The 18,108-nt window shown below is 32.4% G+C and overlaps 1 protein-coding gene across 1 annotated transcript; it reads left to right on the top strand.

Annotated features, from left to right (window-relative positions):
- Nucleotides 1-2,822: 2,822 nt before the first annotated feature.
- LOC143079462 (uncharacterized) lies at nt 2,823-17,205 on the top strand. Its single transcript, XM_076254811.1, has 3 exons — nt 2,823-2,948; nt 6,593-6,657; nt 11,301-17,205. Exon 3 carries the CDS (start codon nt 11,708-11,710, stop codon nt 17,066-17,068), a length of 5,361 nt encoding a protein of 1,786 aa, XP_076110926.1. The 5' UTR covers nt 2,823-2,948; nt 6,593-6,657; nt 11,301-11,707; the 3' UTR covers nt 17,069-17,205.
- The last annotated feature ends 903 nt before the right edge of the window (nt 17,206-18,108 follow it).

The raw sequence follows: 18,108 nt of genomic DNA, 5'->3' as shown, positions 1-18,108 counted from the left end.
TAAAGTTGTGCACATTGTCTTTACGGGTAATCTGAAACTATGTAATATCAACACATATCATGTTTATAGAATATCGAAATTTATATATGAAAATGATAGGTTATGTGTAAAAGTGGATTACAACCTAATATCTTGGATATTTGGTATAATTTTTTTTTTTATTATTCATGAAATGCACATTTATACCCCTGGGGGTTGAAGGCATATACAAACAATACAATACAATATACACAATGGAAAAATGAACATATTAAACATCATATATAAATGATAAAACAGTAATATTTATGCAGGCGTTGTGTCCACTCCCCTCAGTGCAAATGACTTTTTAAAATAACAAGGTTTTGGTTAATGTTGATTACAATATAACAGATGATGATTTTTTTACAACAGAGGATGAGATAAACCAAGGTAATACTATTAGTCCCAATTTATTTAAGTTTTTCGTCAATGGATTTCCAACAATCTTGCAAGAAAAATCAGATTCAGTTTGTTTGAATAACAGTAATATAGGGTTATTGCATGAATATTAGGGAATATTGTCCCGAGTAGAATTTTATATTGCACGAGCTTGCGAGTGCAATATATGTTCTACGAGGGACAATATTCCGGCCAATATTCATGCAATAACCCTTTTATTGTATAGCAATATAATATTTAAAAGTAAAAATTGGTTTAAACTAAGATTTTGTCGTTGATGACGTCATGAATTTTGAAGATTTATTGCACTAGTGCAATATTATACAATTACTGTCTTTTGATGAGGTAAATATGCGGTTTTATTGACTTTTGAAAAACTGATATTCACTGAGGCCGACGGCCGAAGTGAATATCAGTTTTTTTTCAAAAGTCAATAAAACCCCATATTTACCGAAACAAAAGACAGTAATTGTTTTATTCCATATTCCGAGAAAAGAAAATGTATTTAATGACAAACATATACTAAAACAAATTTTACACGAAACATTTGACCATAACGTTGCATGTAAAAGCGCGTGACGTTTAGCGCGTTGAATAACACTTTCTCAGGTGAATATGCTTTTTTATTCAAAATCCAATTCATATAGAGAAACCTACTAAAATAATTCCAATATAGAATAATATACCATACTTCATCTACGCAGATGATTCTGATTATATTTTTCTTCTGCAGAAACTAAGCCAGGTAGAATTCCAAACATTTATTAAACTATCGTAAGGCAGCAACCATTTGATTTTCTGGGGGGGGGCTATGGTTTTTTTTTATGTGCAAACTTTTTTTTTCGCCTTCGGCGAAGAACAATCTATTTTTTTTAGCGACAAACCGAAGACAATTTTTTTCTTTCAATTTTAGCATTACATATAGTGGCCGCTGAGGGTGAAACAAACAATTTTTTTTACTCAGGGTCCAAAACAAATTATTTTTTTCAGCAAAACCTGGAAACAAACTTTTTTTTCCAAAAAAAACCATAGCCCCCCCAGAAAATCAAATGGTTGCTGCCTAATGAATCGTGTCTAGGGGAAAACTCGAATAAAACCAAAATATTTATTTTTCAAAAATAATGGAAGATTGATGCCAGACAATTTCCATATTGGAAACAACTTGAGATTAAGACTGGAAGCTATAAAACAGCTATAATACACTTTAAATAAATTATTCGAGACATGAAATCCTTAAGCTCAAGCAGAAATATATTTCTACATTTATATAATCATTGCATCGAACCTAAAATTATATACGGTTGCTAGAATTGAACATATTAACTCCAAATAGAAAATTAAACTGCTCTTATTTTTCATTTATAAGTGAAGAATAAGGGAACCGAACTTTGATGTTCCACTTCAAATTATTCGACGAGTTATTGCGTGACCTCTTGACATGGACATGCTCAAACAAGAATTAAAGTATTGGTACAGACTATAAAAATCAACAAACTTGCTGAATAATGCATACAAGGAATATTTTCTTTTGCGCAGCAGAACTTGTGGTAGAGGTAATCGGTATCATTGAATTCCAGGCTGAAAAACACAACTACTCTTTATGATGAGACATTAAAAATCGATCTGACCAATTGAAAAAACTTAACATAAGTTTAAGAAATCGTACTCTTATTGTTTCGTGCACTGGCAATTTTCTTGAAACATGGTAGGAAATTAGTTCTTATGATATAAAAGGCAAATTAAGTACATACTCTTTAAGCTAATTGGAATGTCCTATATATATAAAGCATTGATGATCAACGAAGACTCAATTGTTACTTGATAGTCTATTTTAAGGTATTAAATGTCCAAAACTGATATTGAAAAGATATTTATTCTTATGCATTCTGTCAAATGATGGCAATAACCATACAAATGTATACAATAAGTTTCTAAGCGAAACAAAATTTGCAATATAAATTTCCGAACTGCAAGTGCTGTTTACATTAATTATATTGTGACATGTATACCGGAGTTGTCTTTCTTTCAACTTTGACTAGCTGGCTCTCCTCTCACACTTTATTTAAATCATATAATTAAATATAAATGTTTAATGCATGCTGGAGCAACAATATTCCCAGAAACGACATGTCTAGGATTATGTATATATTTCAGTAGAGTCTCTGGTTTCAGTTTTATATTTATTTATTTTTTAAGGATCCTACCTAAAAGTTTATAACGCGGACCTGTAAGAAAACACCTAGTTACCAACGCGGACCTCAAAGAGAAACGTTTAATTCACAGAGAGATGTGTTGAAATCGACATTCTCGTTGAAGTTCATCCCACTGTTTGAGTGTACAATCTGCATCTGTTTCATTTACTATTGATTTTTGTGAACTATGTCCTCCATAGTAAAATCACAGTTGTCTCTCTTTGTAATGTCAGCAAATGCGATGACACGAGTCGATAGAGAAAGAAAGCACGCAAATATGTTTCAGCGCATGTGGATTCATTGTCTAACGAGGATAGCATTCATCAAATGCTGATGGTAAAATAGTTTTTGCATCTTGTGTACCCAAAATTTGCTCATTATTTATGCGACCACAAACAATTGGAAATTATCAGAATCGAGGCAGTCGACAAGGGTTTCCATCTTGCCCTCTTTCCTTTGTTATCTAGTCATTTGGAAATAATTATCATCTGTATAGATTTACCACAAGATATAGTAGGGCTTGGTGGAATTTTTCGGCGAATTTGTCGATTTGCCGATTCATAGATGCAAAAGCTTTAATCTTAGTGTTGACAGGTGAACAAGGAAATAAAACCCATAGGCTATGCCATAGGACGTACTTTCTATTATGACGCCTTTGCTACTTAGTTATGCACACATTTAAATCCATATCAGTAAAAGAGATGATATATTAAAATTGTTTTCAATGATTTTAGTACGAAAATGTATGAAATAATAGAATTTTACGGCATGCACATAGGGGAAAAGATTGAACAGTTGAAATAAAAAAAATAAAAATAAAAAATCAGAAAATTTATTTACTTGCGAAACTTGGTGATACATACAAATTGTGTTGTTTTCTATCAATATGCCTTTGAATTAATGTCAAAAATAATTATCTCAAGCGAAAACTACAGGAAAATTGTTACTGTTCAGAGAAATAACAAATTTTTCCAATCTATAATCTATAATACTAAAATTACGAGGTCCAATTTGTCAGCCGCCATCACGTAAAAACGATGAATCAAAGAATTCAACTTTATATATAACTAATATAGTACAAAGGTGTAGATTAACAATTACACCACTCCAGGCCCTTTTGTTTTCCACGTAATTAATATTGCCAATTATTAATAAGTTCCGGGTCGAGTCCGATACCGATACCAATAGTATATTCACCTGTTACCGATTACCTTATCTGTACGTTCCGCATCTGACAGGCGCACCACCAAACGGTGTATTCAGGATTAATATGCTATATAGTATTACACGGGTCATAATCACAGGGTTGACACTACTTAATTGTCAAATTGTTACCTATTGTAGTCATGGAAGGAAGCAATTAAAATAAAGTAAACTTCTTCTAAATATGAATGAATTAAAGAATTTTTTTCAGAAAAAAGTATATGTACATAAGTTTTATAATGAGAACTATCCATTGAGTTATAAAAAAACATATGCATTATTTTTTTTAATTTGAGGTTTCTTATGACTTTAATTCAAGTGTTGTTTGGAAATTTGTTAAAGATATATTGGGCTTAGACAATCCCCTTGATGTACAAATTGCAAAAGCTCTTTTCGCATGTAAAGGAGTGCTTTTAATTGTTTACACACACTGTATTCATTACAAAATGTGACAATTCATTCCATCATGTGACAGGCATTGTCACATATTCTTGTGTAAATGATATAGATTTTTAGATTTTGCCTTGTCATCTACAAACTTGCTTTAAAGGTGAAACTTGGGCATGCTGTTTCCTGCAGTACCAACAATAAATTTAAGTTCTTGGGTTAGTTCAAGGTGAACCACTAATACATGTATATGCCAATATTGTCATCCTGATCCTGGCTATTGTTTTGTCAGATTCCCTTATATCATGTGAGATAAGAATTGGCAGCAATTTTTTAATTGACTGCTAGTATTTTATGGAAAAGGCAGTTGAAATTATTTTTGTACACACATTCAAACATTTATTTAAATCTTGAATTAATTTAACTACTTATAGATTATCGTTGATCATCTCAACGAGATTTATTTTCTTGCTTGAGCTGGGATGGCAAAAGCAAGAAAAGCATTCGAGTTGAGTTGACCAATGATAATCTGTTTATCGCTATTTTAACTATGACAACATTGTCAATTTCATTAGCAACGCCACATGCCTCCTTAGTTTCTAGCGTAGCATGATATGAAAAGTTTTCACAAAAAAAGATCAAAGGAAAAATGTGCAAAATAGCAATAATAAGAAAATACTTCATCACAAGTCAATATAAATTTTTATCTAAAACATGGATTGGTACTGAAATGTTTATCTGATCTAACATTTGTCTAAACTTCTTTTTGTTTCTGATAGAATAAAATTTAGTGGTCTGCAATCATATTACAACTAACTTTAGTAGAGACTTATATTGCATGATAATAATCATGATAATCAGTTTATGAGAATTCACTGTCTTTATATATCATGAATAAAAAAAATTAAACAATGAGGGACACAAAAAATCTCCTTGTTTTACCCAACTTCATATTTCAAAAACTAAGTACTGATTTTGCAATTTGATGGCCATGAGTTTACCAACATAACATTCTTTTTTTTTTTAAACAACTGAATTTTGGAATAAAAAAAAAATAAAGCCTTGTTTACAAAGCCCACATTTCTTGAAAAGTGGTGGTCCAAGGGTTTTGACCACCACATTTTCAAAGGACCACCACAGTTTTGGTCTTTTGCAATAAAATTAAAAGGCAGGACCAGCAGATTTCTTTCAAAGAACACCATGAAAAAGAAAATTTTCAAGAACTATGAGAACCAGTTACCTAAGCTTAGTAATTGTTCAAGATTATCCTTTAAGTAATGATATTTATTATATACGGTGGCAGATCCAGGGGGAGGGTTCCTGGGGTTGGAACCCCCCCTTTTTTGGACAATTACCTTGATCAATGCATTTGAATGGGGACACATAGTTTGAACCCCCCCTTTTTGTCCTGTGTTTGGAACACCCCCTTTTTAAAATGGTTGGATCCGCCCCTGATATAGAAAGAGAGAGAGAGAGATGTGGATGCCATTGGCTTAAGTGTTTTGAGATTGCTCGCCTTGATGAGACATTGGTGAACATGCTTTTCAGGTGTTGAGGTTTTCAAAGTCAACATTTTAGCTATCATGACTATATCTTTATCTGAAGACATTTTGTTTCCTGACAATAACTTAAGTATATTAATGCGAATTGATCTCTATGAAATTAACCACAAGGTTCAATAGCACAAAAGGAAGGTTGTGATTGATTTTTGGGGTTATGGTCTAACCTGTTTAGGAATTAGGGTTAAAAAAAGAAGCCAAAAAAAGGCATTTTCAATTTATTTTTCTAGTTTCCAGACAGTAACATGTGTATACTGCACGGATCTCTATGAAATTGAATCAAGGTTCCCAGCGGCGGATCCAGCCATTTTAAAAAGGGGGGTTCCCAACCCAGAGTTAAGGGGGGGTTCCAGCTATATGCTCCCATTCAAATGCATTGATCGGCCAAAAAAAAGGGGAGGTTCCAACCCCCGGACCCCCCCTGGATCCGTCAATGGTTCCTCACCTCAAAAGAACGTAGGTTTGACTTTGCGGGTTATGGCTAAAACCAAATAGGAGTAAGAGGTCAAAAGGGGGAACATAGACAGCTATCTATAGTTAAAAAAAATAAACAAAAGACAGAGGACAACATTTGTGACATGTTACAAAATTTCCATTTTCATTATTACTTGGCAATCCAAAAAAAATAATCTCTACACTTGCTCATTATGCTTGTTCGCTGGTAGGGAGATCACTACATAATATATAATATGACGACAAAAGTGATTTAGAGGTCAGCTAACAGTCTTCGACATTTATCTTTTGTTTATTTGAATTTAGAACATGTAGATAAGAATTGATCAAGTTAATTAACATGATTAAGATGAAGAAATCTAATTTTATATTTTGCAGGTTGTCACAATTCTCAGAATAGCTTCAAGAATCTGCACCATGAAGTAGCACACAAGTTTTAAATGGTGAGTTAAATGTACAAATCAGAAAGTAGTATTTATCATGTTCATACCTGCCAACTGTCACTATTTGAGGGGGATTTCCACCATGTAGGCTCCCAAATTGAAATTTTGAAAGTTCAATTTTGTCCACAATTTTAACAAAACAATTAATTTTACAATGACATTAGGCTTTTAAAAGTATAAAGAAGCCAAAAAACAACATTAAAATGTATTTCCAGGCCCCTTAGAAGGCTTTTTAGGACTATGACAGCTATCTTGCACGCAAAACCCCCATGGACATTTTGAAAAGTTGGCAGGTACAATGTATGCATGCTTATTGGGGAGGGGGGAATCAAAACCACACAAACCTTGGTCAGGTTGTTATCTCTTTGACACATTCCCCACTTCCATTCTCAATTTAACAATCAGATATCATCAATGTTTAGGCTGTTTCATTAAAACCTACATGGTACTGGGGAAAAGCCCTTAAAAAGGGTGGAACCACTCATAGTATTGAGGCCAATTATAATTTCACTTATGTTTCCACTGCAAACAAGTAGATGGCAATGGGTCTTTAACTGTTAATTGTAGTTTAAGGTAGCACAATACAAAGATTTTTTCACCCCCAATCAGACAACTATAAACTGATGTAATTTCTTCATTCCAACTTTGAATTTTAAAAATGAGGTACCAAAAGTAAGGAGAAAGATTAATCTTTCAAATGGTGATAATAACATTATGACATGATTATTACATAATTAACTATTATGTTATTAGTTGCTATATTGTGATGTCCACACTTGAATGAAATAAGCTTCTTTGTTATGTATAGCATGAGCATCCCAAAATATTTTATAGATTCTTATACAACATTGTACAACACAGTTTGATCTCCAAAACTGTGTCTCAGATTTTTCCTATTCCATTTCATTCTCTCATTAACCTCCAATTAAGTTTGCAACCTCAATTCATAAGAGATCACTAAATTTAATTGGGTATAAAATTTGTTCTATTGATGTTTTTGGAAATTTGAGACATAGTTTGGAAGATAACTGGTCAAGGAACAACATGTTTGAAAATCAGGCTTATAGGGGCAGCCATCTAGGAGTTAATTTCATTTAAAACTACATTTTCATGACAAAAATGAATGTGTCACAATTGAATAAATAAGAATTTTCCTACTTGTACCCCATTAACTTCAATATTATTCACACATGTACCATGGGGATACTTCAGGATTGGCCTTTAATTATAAATCAATTAGGTTTTGACCAGTAAGAAAGCATTCCATTTCAGCAATTCTAAATATATAAAGAAAATGCAGACCCTCTCTGCAACAAAAATCAGATCTGGCGGGAGATGTTATATCATTAGTGACCGTGCTGGAAATCAGTTGCTACAGATATGGTCAAAACTCTGCCCACCATGATAAACCTTTGCTATTAATGATCTCAGAAGTTTAATTACAGATTGTATTTACTTTCTTCAATATAGATTTTATCCATTTAGTACATAAAATAATGTTTTGATTTTAGCATTGTTACAAAAAGTAAGTTATACATGTGTACACAAAATGATCAGTTGGTCAGTCTAGGGGATCCATATGGGGGATTTCTAAAACTTTAATTGTATACAATGACAATATGGTGTTTTACACAAAGTACATTTTTAGCTCACCTGGCCCGATTCCAAAGGGCCAAGTGAGCTTTTCTCATCACTTGGTGTCCGTCGTTCGTCGTCGTCATCGTCATCTGTTAACTTTTACAAAAATCTTCTCCTCTGAAACTACTGGGTCAAATTTAACCAAACTTGGCCACAATCATCATTGGGGTATTTAGTTTTAAAAAATGTGTCCCGAGACCCGGCCAACCAACCAAGATGGCTGCCATGGCTAAAAATAGAACATAGGGGTAAAATGTAGATTTTGGCTTATATCTCTGAAACCAAAGTATTTAGAGCAAATCTGACATGTGGTAAAATTGTTTATTAGGTCAAGATCTATCTGCCCTGAGATTTTCAGATGAATCGGAGAACCTGTTGTTGGGTTGCTGCCAATAAATTGGTAATATTAAGAAAATTATGCAGTTTTAGGTAATTATTTTGAATATTATTATAGATAGAGATAAACTGTTAACATCATAATGTTCAGCAAAGTAAGATCTACAAATAAGTCAACATGACCAAAACAAAAACAGCTGAAAATGAAATTTTGATAAAATATAGTTGCTTTTGTATTGTACTACCTTAAATGACACAAATGCCCATATAACATGTATAATTTATGAAATCTCTGTATGTCGATAGCTATCAAAGATACAGTCTTATAATTTGAAACACCGGATGCCCATTTTGTATACATAAGACTCATCAGTGACGCTCAGATCAAAATAGTTAAATAGCCAAACTAGTATAAAGTCGAAGAGCATTGAGGACACAAAATTTGTGCCATTTATTAAAAAGTGTCAAATAATATTTATAACAGTAATTACCCATTTTAAATTACTGTCAAATTATGTAAGAGTTGCAAGTAACTCTTAATACCTTTATAAACTACATGTTATTAGTACTAGTACATCAAATATCAATTTCGTAACTTTTCAATAATTATAACATTTACAAGAAGATTGTACACCTGTGACAAATATTTAAGAACAAGTATTCTATTGATTTATAATGAATAAATAAGACATAAGGCAAGTTAAACAATCATTTAACTACTAGACACTTGTTTGTCAATTTTTACATCGTTTTAATTGCAAGCTTTTCATATTCTGCCAAAATATTGAATTGGAATTAAGAATCCCCACAAATAAAAAAACGCTAGAATTTTTATGGCCCTGCAACAAAGTTGTTGGTGCCATACAGTTTTACCCTTGTCTGTAATTCTGTTATTCCACAACAAACCATTATACAGACTTTTTTCTATACCCCTTTAGCTTGGACTGATTTTTGGTATGAGTTACAGATCAAGTTTTAGTTTATTTCTGCTTTGCTTATTTTTGCAGAAATTAAGGGTTTATGACTTTGAAAATTGTTGAAAATCACAGTTAAACAGACTTTTTTCTGTACGCCTTCAGATTTTGAGCTGATTTTTGATATGTGAGACTACCATCATGTTTGTGTCTACATGCATGTGTTGTTGAAATTGCAGATTTTTTAACTTTTCGTTTTGACACATCTAATTATAAACTTCATTGCCCTCAAATTGTGTAAATTTACAAGCAATTAAATAACTTGCTATACATTAATTGTGTGCTCTATTAAAGAAAATTTTAATTGTGACTAATTTTTTGCTTCAAATGAGACAGGCCAGATACAAAGACCATCATAAGTTTTTGCATGAATTTTAATGCATTAAAATTACAATTTATGCATCAAATGACATTGGTCATGTGGGAAACTAACAAGGATGTGCATCTTACCTAAACACATTTTAATACATGCTATATGCATCTTTTCTTATTACTTTTTTTTTGTCAATTTTTCTAAAGGTAATATATATACTTTAAAATGTATTAATTGCAATTTGACCAAAAACTACTCAAAAACTGTCAGCATAGTTTTAAAATCTGTTGTGTTTAAAAAACTAATTTTGCATACCGGTATATTATGATCATGGTATGAGATACCTATTCATCAGAGATCAAATGATGTAGAAGTATGCAACTTAAGATCTCTGTAATGCCTTCAACAATGTGCGAAATCCATACTGAATTTTAAGCTTTAAAAGGCCTTGACATAACAAAATGTCAAACAAGAAAATCAAAGACCTGATTTTTGCAAAAAAAACATAAACAAAAAACTGATATGATAAACAGAAATCTTCAACAACATCTGAATTATAGGCATTCTGATTTGTGACAGGCACATACAAAATGTGGTTGGGGTAAAAAGGTTTTTGAGTGCTCAACTGTCCCTTTACCTGGGACAGTTGTGAAACAACCCAAAATAAGAACAAACTGTAAAAATAATTTGAAAGGGGATTAACTCATCGGATCAACACAAAGCACAAGGTAACAATCTACAATTATTCACAGATACTGAAAGCTTGTTCAAAACCAGTTACCACAAATGATTTAATCATGTTTCCAAGAATAAAATCAATCAGCAAACATCAAATGGATTCAGTGTAGAGATGTTATAAATAGTCTTAGAAAAACATCACCAAATATAAGTATCTACAGGATGTACAATGATGTGGGACCATAAATGTTCATAAATGTATAGCATAAATAAATAAACATGTCAAAATTGAAAACAATGTTCAAACTTGTGATTGTGTTGGATAAAAACCGCAATTTTTATACGTGTGCATGTAAAACAAATTTCGTTGTAGAGAGATCTCAATACAGCACAAACAACAATTTCCAAAATACCAAAAAAGTGAAAAAAGTATATTTTAACAAAACACATTTGACTAACAGGTCAAACAACTGATGTTCTTAAATCCTGCTGACTGCTATTGACGATTGACAAATAAATTGATCACAAGATGTAACAAAATGGATCTTGATATAAATTTAATACAAACAGAAAACAATAAACTTGTGGAAAAGATGGTATACCACAAACATGAGGTGCAAAAGTTTGTACACCATATCTCTTCTACATAAAATTATGTTTATGTGTTATTCTGTAAAATTATAAACAAATTCATTTAATTTCAGATCAATAAAATCCATGTTGAAAGACAGTTTTATTGTTATTGCTATGAAGGGGAACTGAAGATGAGGGTAACATTTATCACTAGTGTTGATGCAACCAGATATATATTCTAAATGGACTTGAAATGAAAAGCAAATTTCAACTTAAGATGTGAAATCCAGTTTTACCTTTAATGATCATGAAATCCACAAACTTATATCCATATGATATTTTGAAATCCACATGATATAACAATTTTATATACAAGTGAAATCCACGTGAAATAACAATTTTATATACGAGTGAAATCCATATAATATAACAATTTTATATACGAATGAAATCCAAATGATATAACAATTTTATATACGAGAGAAATCACAATTATATAACAATTTTTTACCGATTTAAATGCAAATCATATAACAAAATGGCTGAATTTCCTATTTCTGAAGATGTTATTCAGGAAAATATTCCCAATGATGATACATCTATATTTTTGCCTGAAGGAAGTCATGTGATATCTAACGATTCACTACCAGTTGTCATACTGACGGAGGATACTAGTATGCTTCAAGGGAGAGAAATCCTACTAAGCCATAATGATACAATGTTGTCAGATAATTTACATAAGCATCAGGTTAATATAATTGACTTGAACTTGATATCACATTCTGACAGCAATCAGTCAACTTTAAATCAATTAAACTTTGATAGTCTGCTACCAACTCAGGTGGAAGAAAGTCAGACCCCTATCGCAACTCAGTCAACGGTCTCTGGCGAAATTCTTAAACAGAGCAGTGATAATCAAAAATTAGTGTCTTACACAATCTTTCGTCCGAATGAAGAAGCAATATTTACAGCTGAACGATGCCAGGAAGACACTGTAAAACAGGCAAACAGACCACCAAAACTATGCCAGGAATACACTGTCAAACAGGGAAACAGACCACCAAAACCATGCAAGAAAGACACTGTCAGACAAGGAAACAGTCCACCAAAAAGAAACCAGACAAAACAAACAAAAATGACAAAAAAGACAAAAAAGAAGGGTAAGACTGATGTGCATGATGCAGTTGGATCTGCTAATTATACACAATTACTAAATAATGTTAACGAGAACTTACTGTCTGAAAATTCTCCAGTGCATGACAGTGGAAAAAAGCCTAGCACAATAAAAAATACAGTTTTCCATGGTTTAAAAGGCAAACCTACTGGCATGGGAGCTGTTTTTAAAAGTAAAAAAACAAGCAATATCTTTGAAAATTTAGAACAATTTGCAAGAGAAGGTCAGAAAGAAATAGCTGTGCCTTCAGCCTCCAATGGAGATGGTGTTTCTACTGATAATGAAAGTGAAAGAGATTTTGAAGATAGACTTAAGAGTAGGTGTTTAAGGTCGAAAGTTTCGGTCAAATTAGTTCCTTTAGATATGAGCAAAATAACTGTTGATAAGAAACTAGATGTTGTTAGCTTTAAAAACAATAAAAAGCAACAGAACATAAAATCGGATGTTAAGAAAGTTCCCATTGAAAAAGTTCCCATTGAAAAGACTGTAAAGGAAAAATCGATAGATGAAAAAAAAGTTCCTAAACTAAAAAACGGTGTGATAGCAGAGCAGTATACATATATCCGTGGAAAGAAAAAGAAGAAAAAACCAAGTTTGGGATTGCTGAGAGAAATTGACAAAAAACATGCAGAACGCTTTGGTAAAACTCCAAAATCAATGACAGCATGGAAAAAAATTGAAACAATTGAAAAGAGTGGTAAAAAACCAAAAGTACAAGGACGTAAAGGAATAGAAGGAGAGTTTCCATGTAATCTTTGTGATTACGTTGCAAAAATAAAAACTCATCTTCAAGCTCATAGGGCAGTTCATATACCGAAATGGAGAAAATGCAATTTTTGTAAATTTGAGTCACGGTCAGAGTTTAAGATGTTGGAACATGAAGCCAGGCATACAGGAGAAAAACCATTCAAATGTAAGGTTGAAGGGTGTGAATATTCTGCCGTGTGCAAGGGAGATCTAACTAAGCACCAAAGAAAACATCAAGAGGACAAACCATTCAAATGCCCAAAGGCTGGATGCAGCTTTGGCACAAAATGGCCTCGTAATCTAAAACATCATTTAACTACACACTCTGACGAGCGTCCTCACAAATGTAAACAGTGTGGTTATGCCTTCAAAAGACCTAGTGATCTTAGCTATCACATGTATCGTCATAATGATGTGAAACCAATTAAGTGTGAAAAATGTGAATTTAGGTGCAAAACCAATTTTGAGATTAAATGTCACATGTTAAAGCACAGTGATGTCCGTTACTTCAAATGTACTCATCCTGGCTGTACACAGGCGACCAAAACTAAATCAGATCTTACCAAACATATGAAAGTTCATTGTAAAACATTAGATTTTGTATGTGACTTATGTGGAAAAGGATTTAAAACCAAAAGCTGCTTGAAAAAACATCTCTTACGCCATTCTGATGAACGACCTTGGAAGTGTGACCTCTGTGACAGACGATTTAAAATAAAGCCTGCTTTGAGGAATCATATTAATATGCATGCAGGGTACAAACCACACCGGTGTGATGTTTGTGGTATGCTTTTTGCAAGCTTAGGCAATAAGAAGACTCACATGGTCGTCCACACAACTAAGGACCGACCTCTTAAGTGTCCGATTTGTCCCTATTTAGGGAAAACACAGGAACATATACTAGCACATATCGGAACAATGCACGGAAGTAAATATGCTTACTTTTGTGAAATCTGTAAAAAGCCATTTAAACGTTATCACTTATTACAAGTTCATTATCCAAGATGTCACACCAAGGAAGAACTAGAGATGTTGGAAAGTGCACTTCAGTTAAACATGCAGGCGATTAAATCAGAAGTGATAGATGAAGTCACCAAGGTTGAGCTGGCAAAAACAAATTCTGAATTGAATTGGGATTGTGTTTATGTCAAGGATGAAAGATGTGATAATGAGGCTTATGGTGTAGCTGAAGACCAAAATGTAAATACTGATGAAGATACAACTACTAAAACATCTGAAAACCAAAATCTTAATGGGACTAATCAAGACCATAATGAGGAAAACACTGTTCGTTCAGATGTTGACCCAACTCAGAATGAGCACCAACATACTACTGATAACTTAAATGATACTAATGAAAGCAATAAACCAGATGTTAAGCCAGCAAAATTAGAGCCCACAGAAAATTTTATGAACACCACAAAGCCAGCTACTCTTGCCATCTATGATGATTTTAGACTTCCTCTAGCAACAGTAGGTTTTCATTTTAATTTTATAAAAAAGGGAAAGAAGACAAAGGCATGGTTCATGGACCAAAGTTATATGGATGAAAATGCCAAAAAGAGACATCAAAAGTACCTAAGCAGAAAGAGAGAAGAGATGCTTTATGGGTATTACAACTCAAAACGTAAACGTAAAATTCCAGGGAAATTAACAATAGTTCATGAATCACCAGAAAAAAAGAAACGACAGTTTGCAGGTGGAAAAATCTTCAGTAAGAATAAAACAAAAAATGCATTACAACCTTTGATAAAATTAGATTCATCAAATAAAACAATGCCAAAAATTGTTATTAAATCAAGTTCAAGTGAATCAAAAAGATTAGAGGCCAAAAAATTGTTGGAAATCAGCATTAAGAAGTCGACTTTGTCATATGATCTGAAACCACATAAAAAATCAAAAACTACAGATATTAAAACTGAACTAGTTAAAAAAGAAAATCCTAAAAAGCCATCATTGGAATCTACTATTGACAGTAAAAAAAATAAGAAATTGAAAATTACGAAAACAAAGAAGTTAAAGAAGGTTGTTAAAGAACAGTATATGAAACCTGAAGAAAAAATCCCTATTAAACCAAAAAGAAAACCAGGAAGGCCCCCTAAGGTTGTTGAAATTTTGAAAAAAGATACGGATATTATAAAGCTAAAAGGGAAGCCTGGAAGAAAACCCAAACTTACTAGTAAAATGGCTGAATTCAGAGATCGTGAAATGAACAAAAATAACAAAACGGGAAAGCCTACAGCAATCCACTCCACAATAGTTAAAAACAAACCAGGCAGAAAGCCTAAAGGTAATGTGGTTACAGAGAAGAAAACTAAGAAGACGGGCAAGAAACCTGGACGAAAACCTAAAGAACATGTGAAACTACCGAAGTTACAAAAGCCAAAGGGCAAACCAGGACCTAAACCAAAGTGCAAAGTTCCAATTATGGAAAGTAAAATTAACAAACCCAAAGGGAAACGTGGCAGACCACCTAAGGCTTTACAAGCAGATAGTACAATACTGACTATTATAAAACAGGAAGCAGAGGACGATTTTGATCAGATGACTACATCCCTTGGTAATTTGATTGGTTGGCAAGAGGATATGAATTCAAGTAGCTTTAATGATCCAAACAATACAGGATATCAGGAAGATGTAAACCAGTCATATAATATAACTGTTTGTCAAGACTCTGACCAGTCACATGACACTAATTTGTCAAGTAACGCAACGCTATCTGATAGAATTAAAACCAATAGAAGAAGAGTACATAATTACAAGACATCAAAGGATAATGAAAACACAAAAAGGAAATGGTTTGCATCAGGTAGTGCTACAGCTACCCAGCCGCCGTCAGAATTGTCCACACAAATGTCAGACGTACCAGATAAAACTACTGTAGTGACAGATAGACCAATCGTATACAGATTTACTGGTACACGGGCTAGTGAACCCAAAACAACAAGAACAAATTCTGAACTTACCAGCACCAATCATGAAAGAAATTTTACTCCATTACCAAAAGATAAAGCTGATCTTTATGCTAAAATACGATCTCGTATTGCTTCAAAAAATGTAACTGCGAAGGAATCACACAGTAGAATTACCGCTAAACATATCCCGTTGGAGAGATTAGCTGTAGATACATCAACTGGAGGGATTGTTACTTCTAATGCATTCAATTCTCAGCTCATACCTCTGCAAACGTTCACATCTGAAACTCTAAAAGGGACTACTCTCATAAAGGAATGTGATAAAGAACCAACTAAGAAACTAGTTTCAGCTCAGACATTAAGCTCTAATACATTGAAAAGGATGAATATACACTATGACTCAACATGCTCAAAGACAAATAAAAGAAATAAACTTGATGTTCCTCAAGTTGTCATAGAAAATGCAGAAGAAATGAATAGTCGTGACTATAATGAAGTATACATTTCTTCATTACAAGATTCAGAAAACTATGATGAAGAAGAGCAAGTTAGTCAAGTTTTTGTTAAGGAGGAAATAATTATTGACCTAGATGATGAAAATGACAAAGATTATTATCGATCTGACGAAAATGTTGAAAATGAGGCTTGTATGGAGGTTTCCTCAGAGAATTGTATTGCAAGAGAACACCAGCCTCTTGAAATGGATAGAATCATTGAAAGTAATGGTAATTTGTTTATACCGTATTGTGATGACGTAGCAGTCATGCAAGCTTCAGCTGAGGGTCTTCAAGATCCTGGAGGAAATGTCATAAATCTGAGAGAACCGTCTACTATAAATCAGTTAGGAATTATTATTGAAACTGTACAAGAGTCTGCTGTAAATGTTTCTGTAGAAGAGAGTCCGGATGGTAATGTGGTCGTCCAGATGCTTGAACCAGCTGATGAAAATGGCATGTTATCCAAGTTTTCAGATGATACTGATGAGACTTTGCAAGATAGTGACATAGATATAAATAGTTCACCAATTAAACAAGAACCTATCGATAAAGACTCCCATTCATAGACTGGATCTTATTTAGAATTGTCTATGGAAATATGAGCGAGTTATTGTTCAAATGGTATTTTGTTTGCTTAAAATTGAGAATGGAAATGGGGAATATTTGTTTGTTTTTTGGGTTTTTTTTAATTTTGTTGTTTGTTTTTCTTCGTTATATTTTAGTGTTTATTATGTTTTGTTATAATCTATTTTTTTTGTTCTATGGAAATGACATATAAAGTCACTCATAGTTTCATGTACTGTTGTTTATCTTTTTGTCTTTTCTTTTATTGTCATGACATTGATTATAGTCTTTTTGAAATTTGTTATTTTGAAATTTGAGTCTTGAGTGAACATTTTTAATGAATGAATTGATTTATTACTAGTTTTTGTCATTACTTCTTTAAAAATTTCTGTTCACATTGCAGAAAAAAATAAGGAAACTTTACCAGTATTTTCACATTTATATTTAAGGTTTTAAAATGAAACAACTCATTTCACAAAAATTTGGAAATATATTTTTCTGTGTAACAGTCTGAAATTTCTTTTACTAACTATTAATTTAATTTTCCTTTTCATGGTGAAAAGAAAGAAAAAATTTCATGTATTTTGACATTTGAAGATATAATATCAATTTTGTTCTATGTCATGTATGTATTTTAATATATATTTAGATTTAATTTGTTTGTTAATGTATCTATTGAGTTATATTTTGTTGCTTTTTTTTTTTAAGTCTATTTTTATTTGTGAAATCCTTTGTTTTAAGATGTTGAGCGTTTAATTGAAATCCTTTGTTTTAAGCTGTTGAGCATTTCATTGAAATCCATTTAAGTTGTCATTGTAAACTTTCATTTTTGTTGAATTAGAAGATAATTTTAATTAATTTAAAATTTTCATATATTTTGACATTTGAAGATATAATATTAATTTTGTTCTATGTCATGTACATGTATGTATTTTAATATATATTTAGATTTAATTTGTTTGTTACTGTATCTATAGAGTTATGTTTTGTTGAGCGTTTAATTGAAATCCTTTGTTTTAAGCTGTTGAGCATTTCATTGAAA

This window comes from Mytilus galloprovincialis, chromosome 6 (genome assembly GCF_965363235.1).
Source record: "Mytilus galloprovincialis chromosome 6, xbMytGall1.hap1.1, whole genome shotgun sequence".
Lineage (NCBI taxonomy): Eukaryota > Metazoa > Mollusca > Bivalvia > Mytilida > Mytilidae > Mytilus > Mytilus galloprovincialis.
The sequence above is the reverse complement of the archived record's forward strand: the minus strand, read 5'-3'. Positions and strand labels throughout refer to the sequence as shown.

Coding starts and splice junctions, on each gene's coding strand:
- LOC143079462 (XM_076254811.1), top strand. CDS start 11,708: ATGGCTGAATTTCCTATTTCTGAAGATGTTATTCAGGAAAATATTCCC.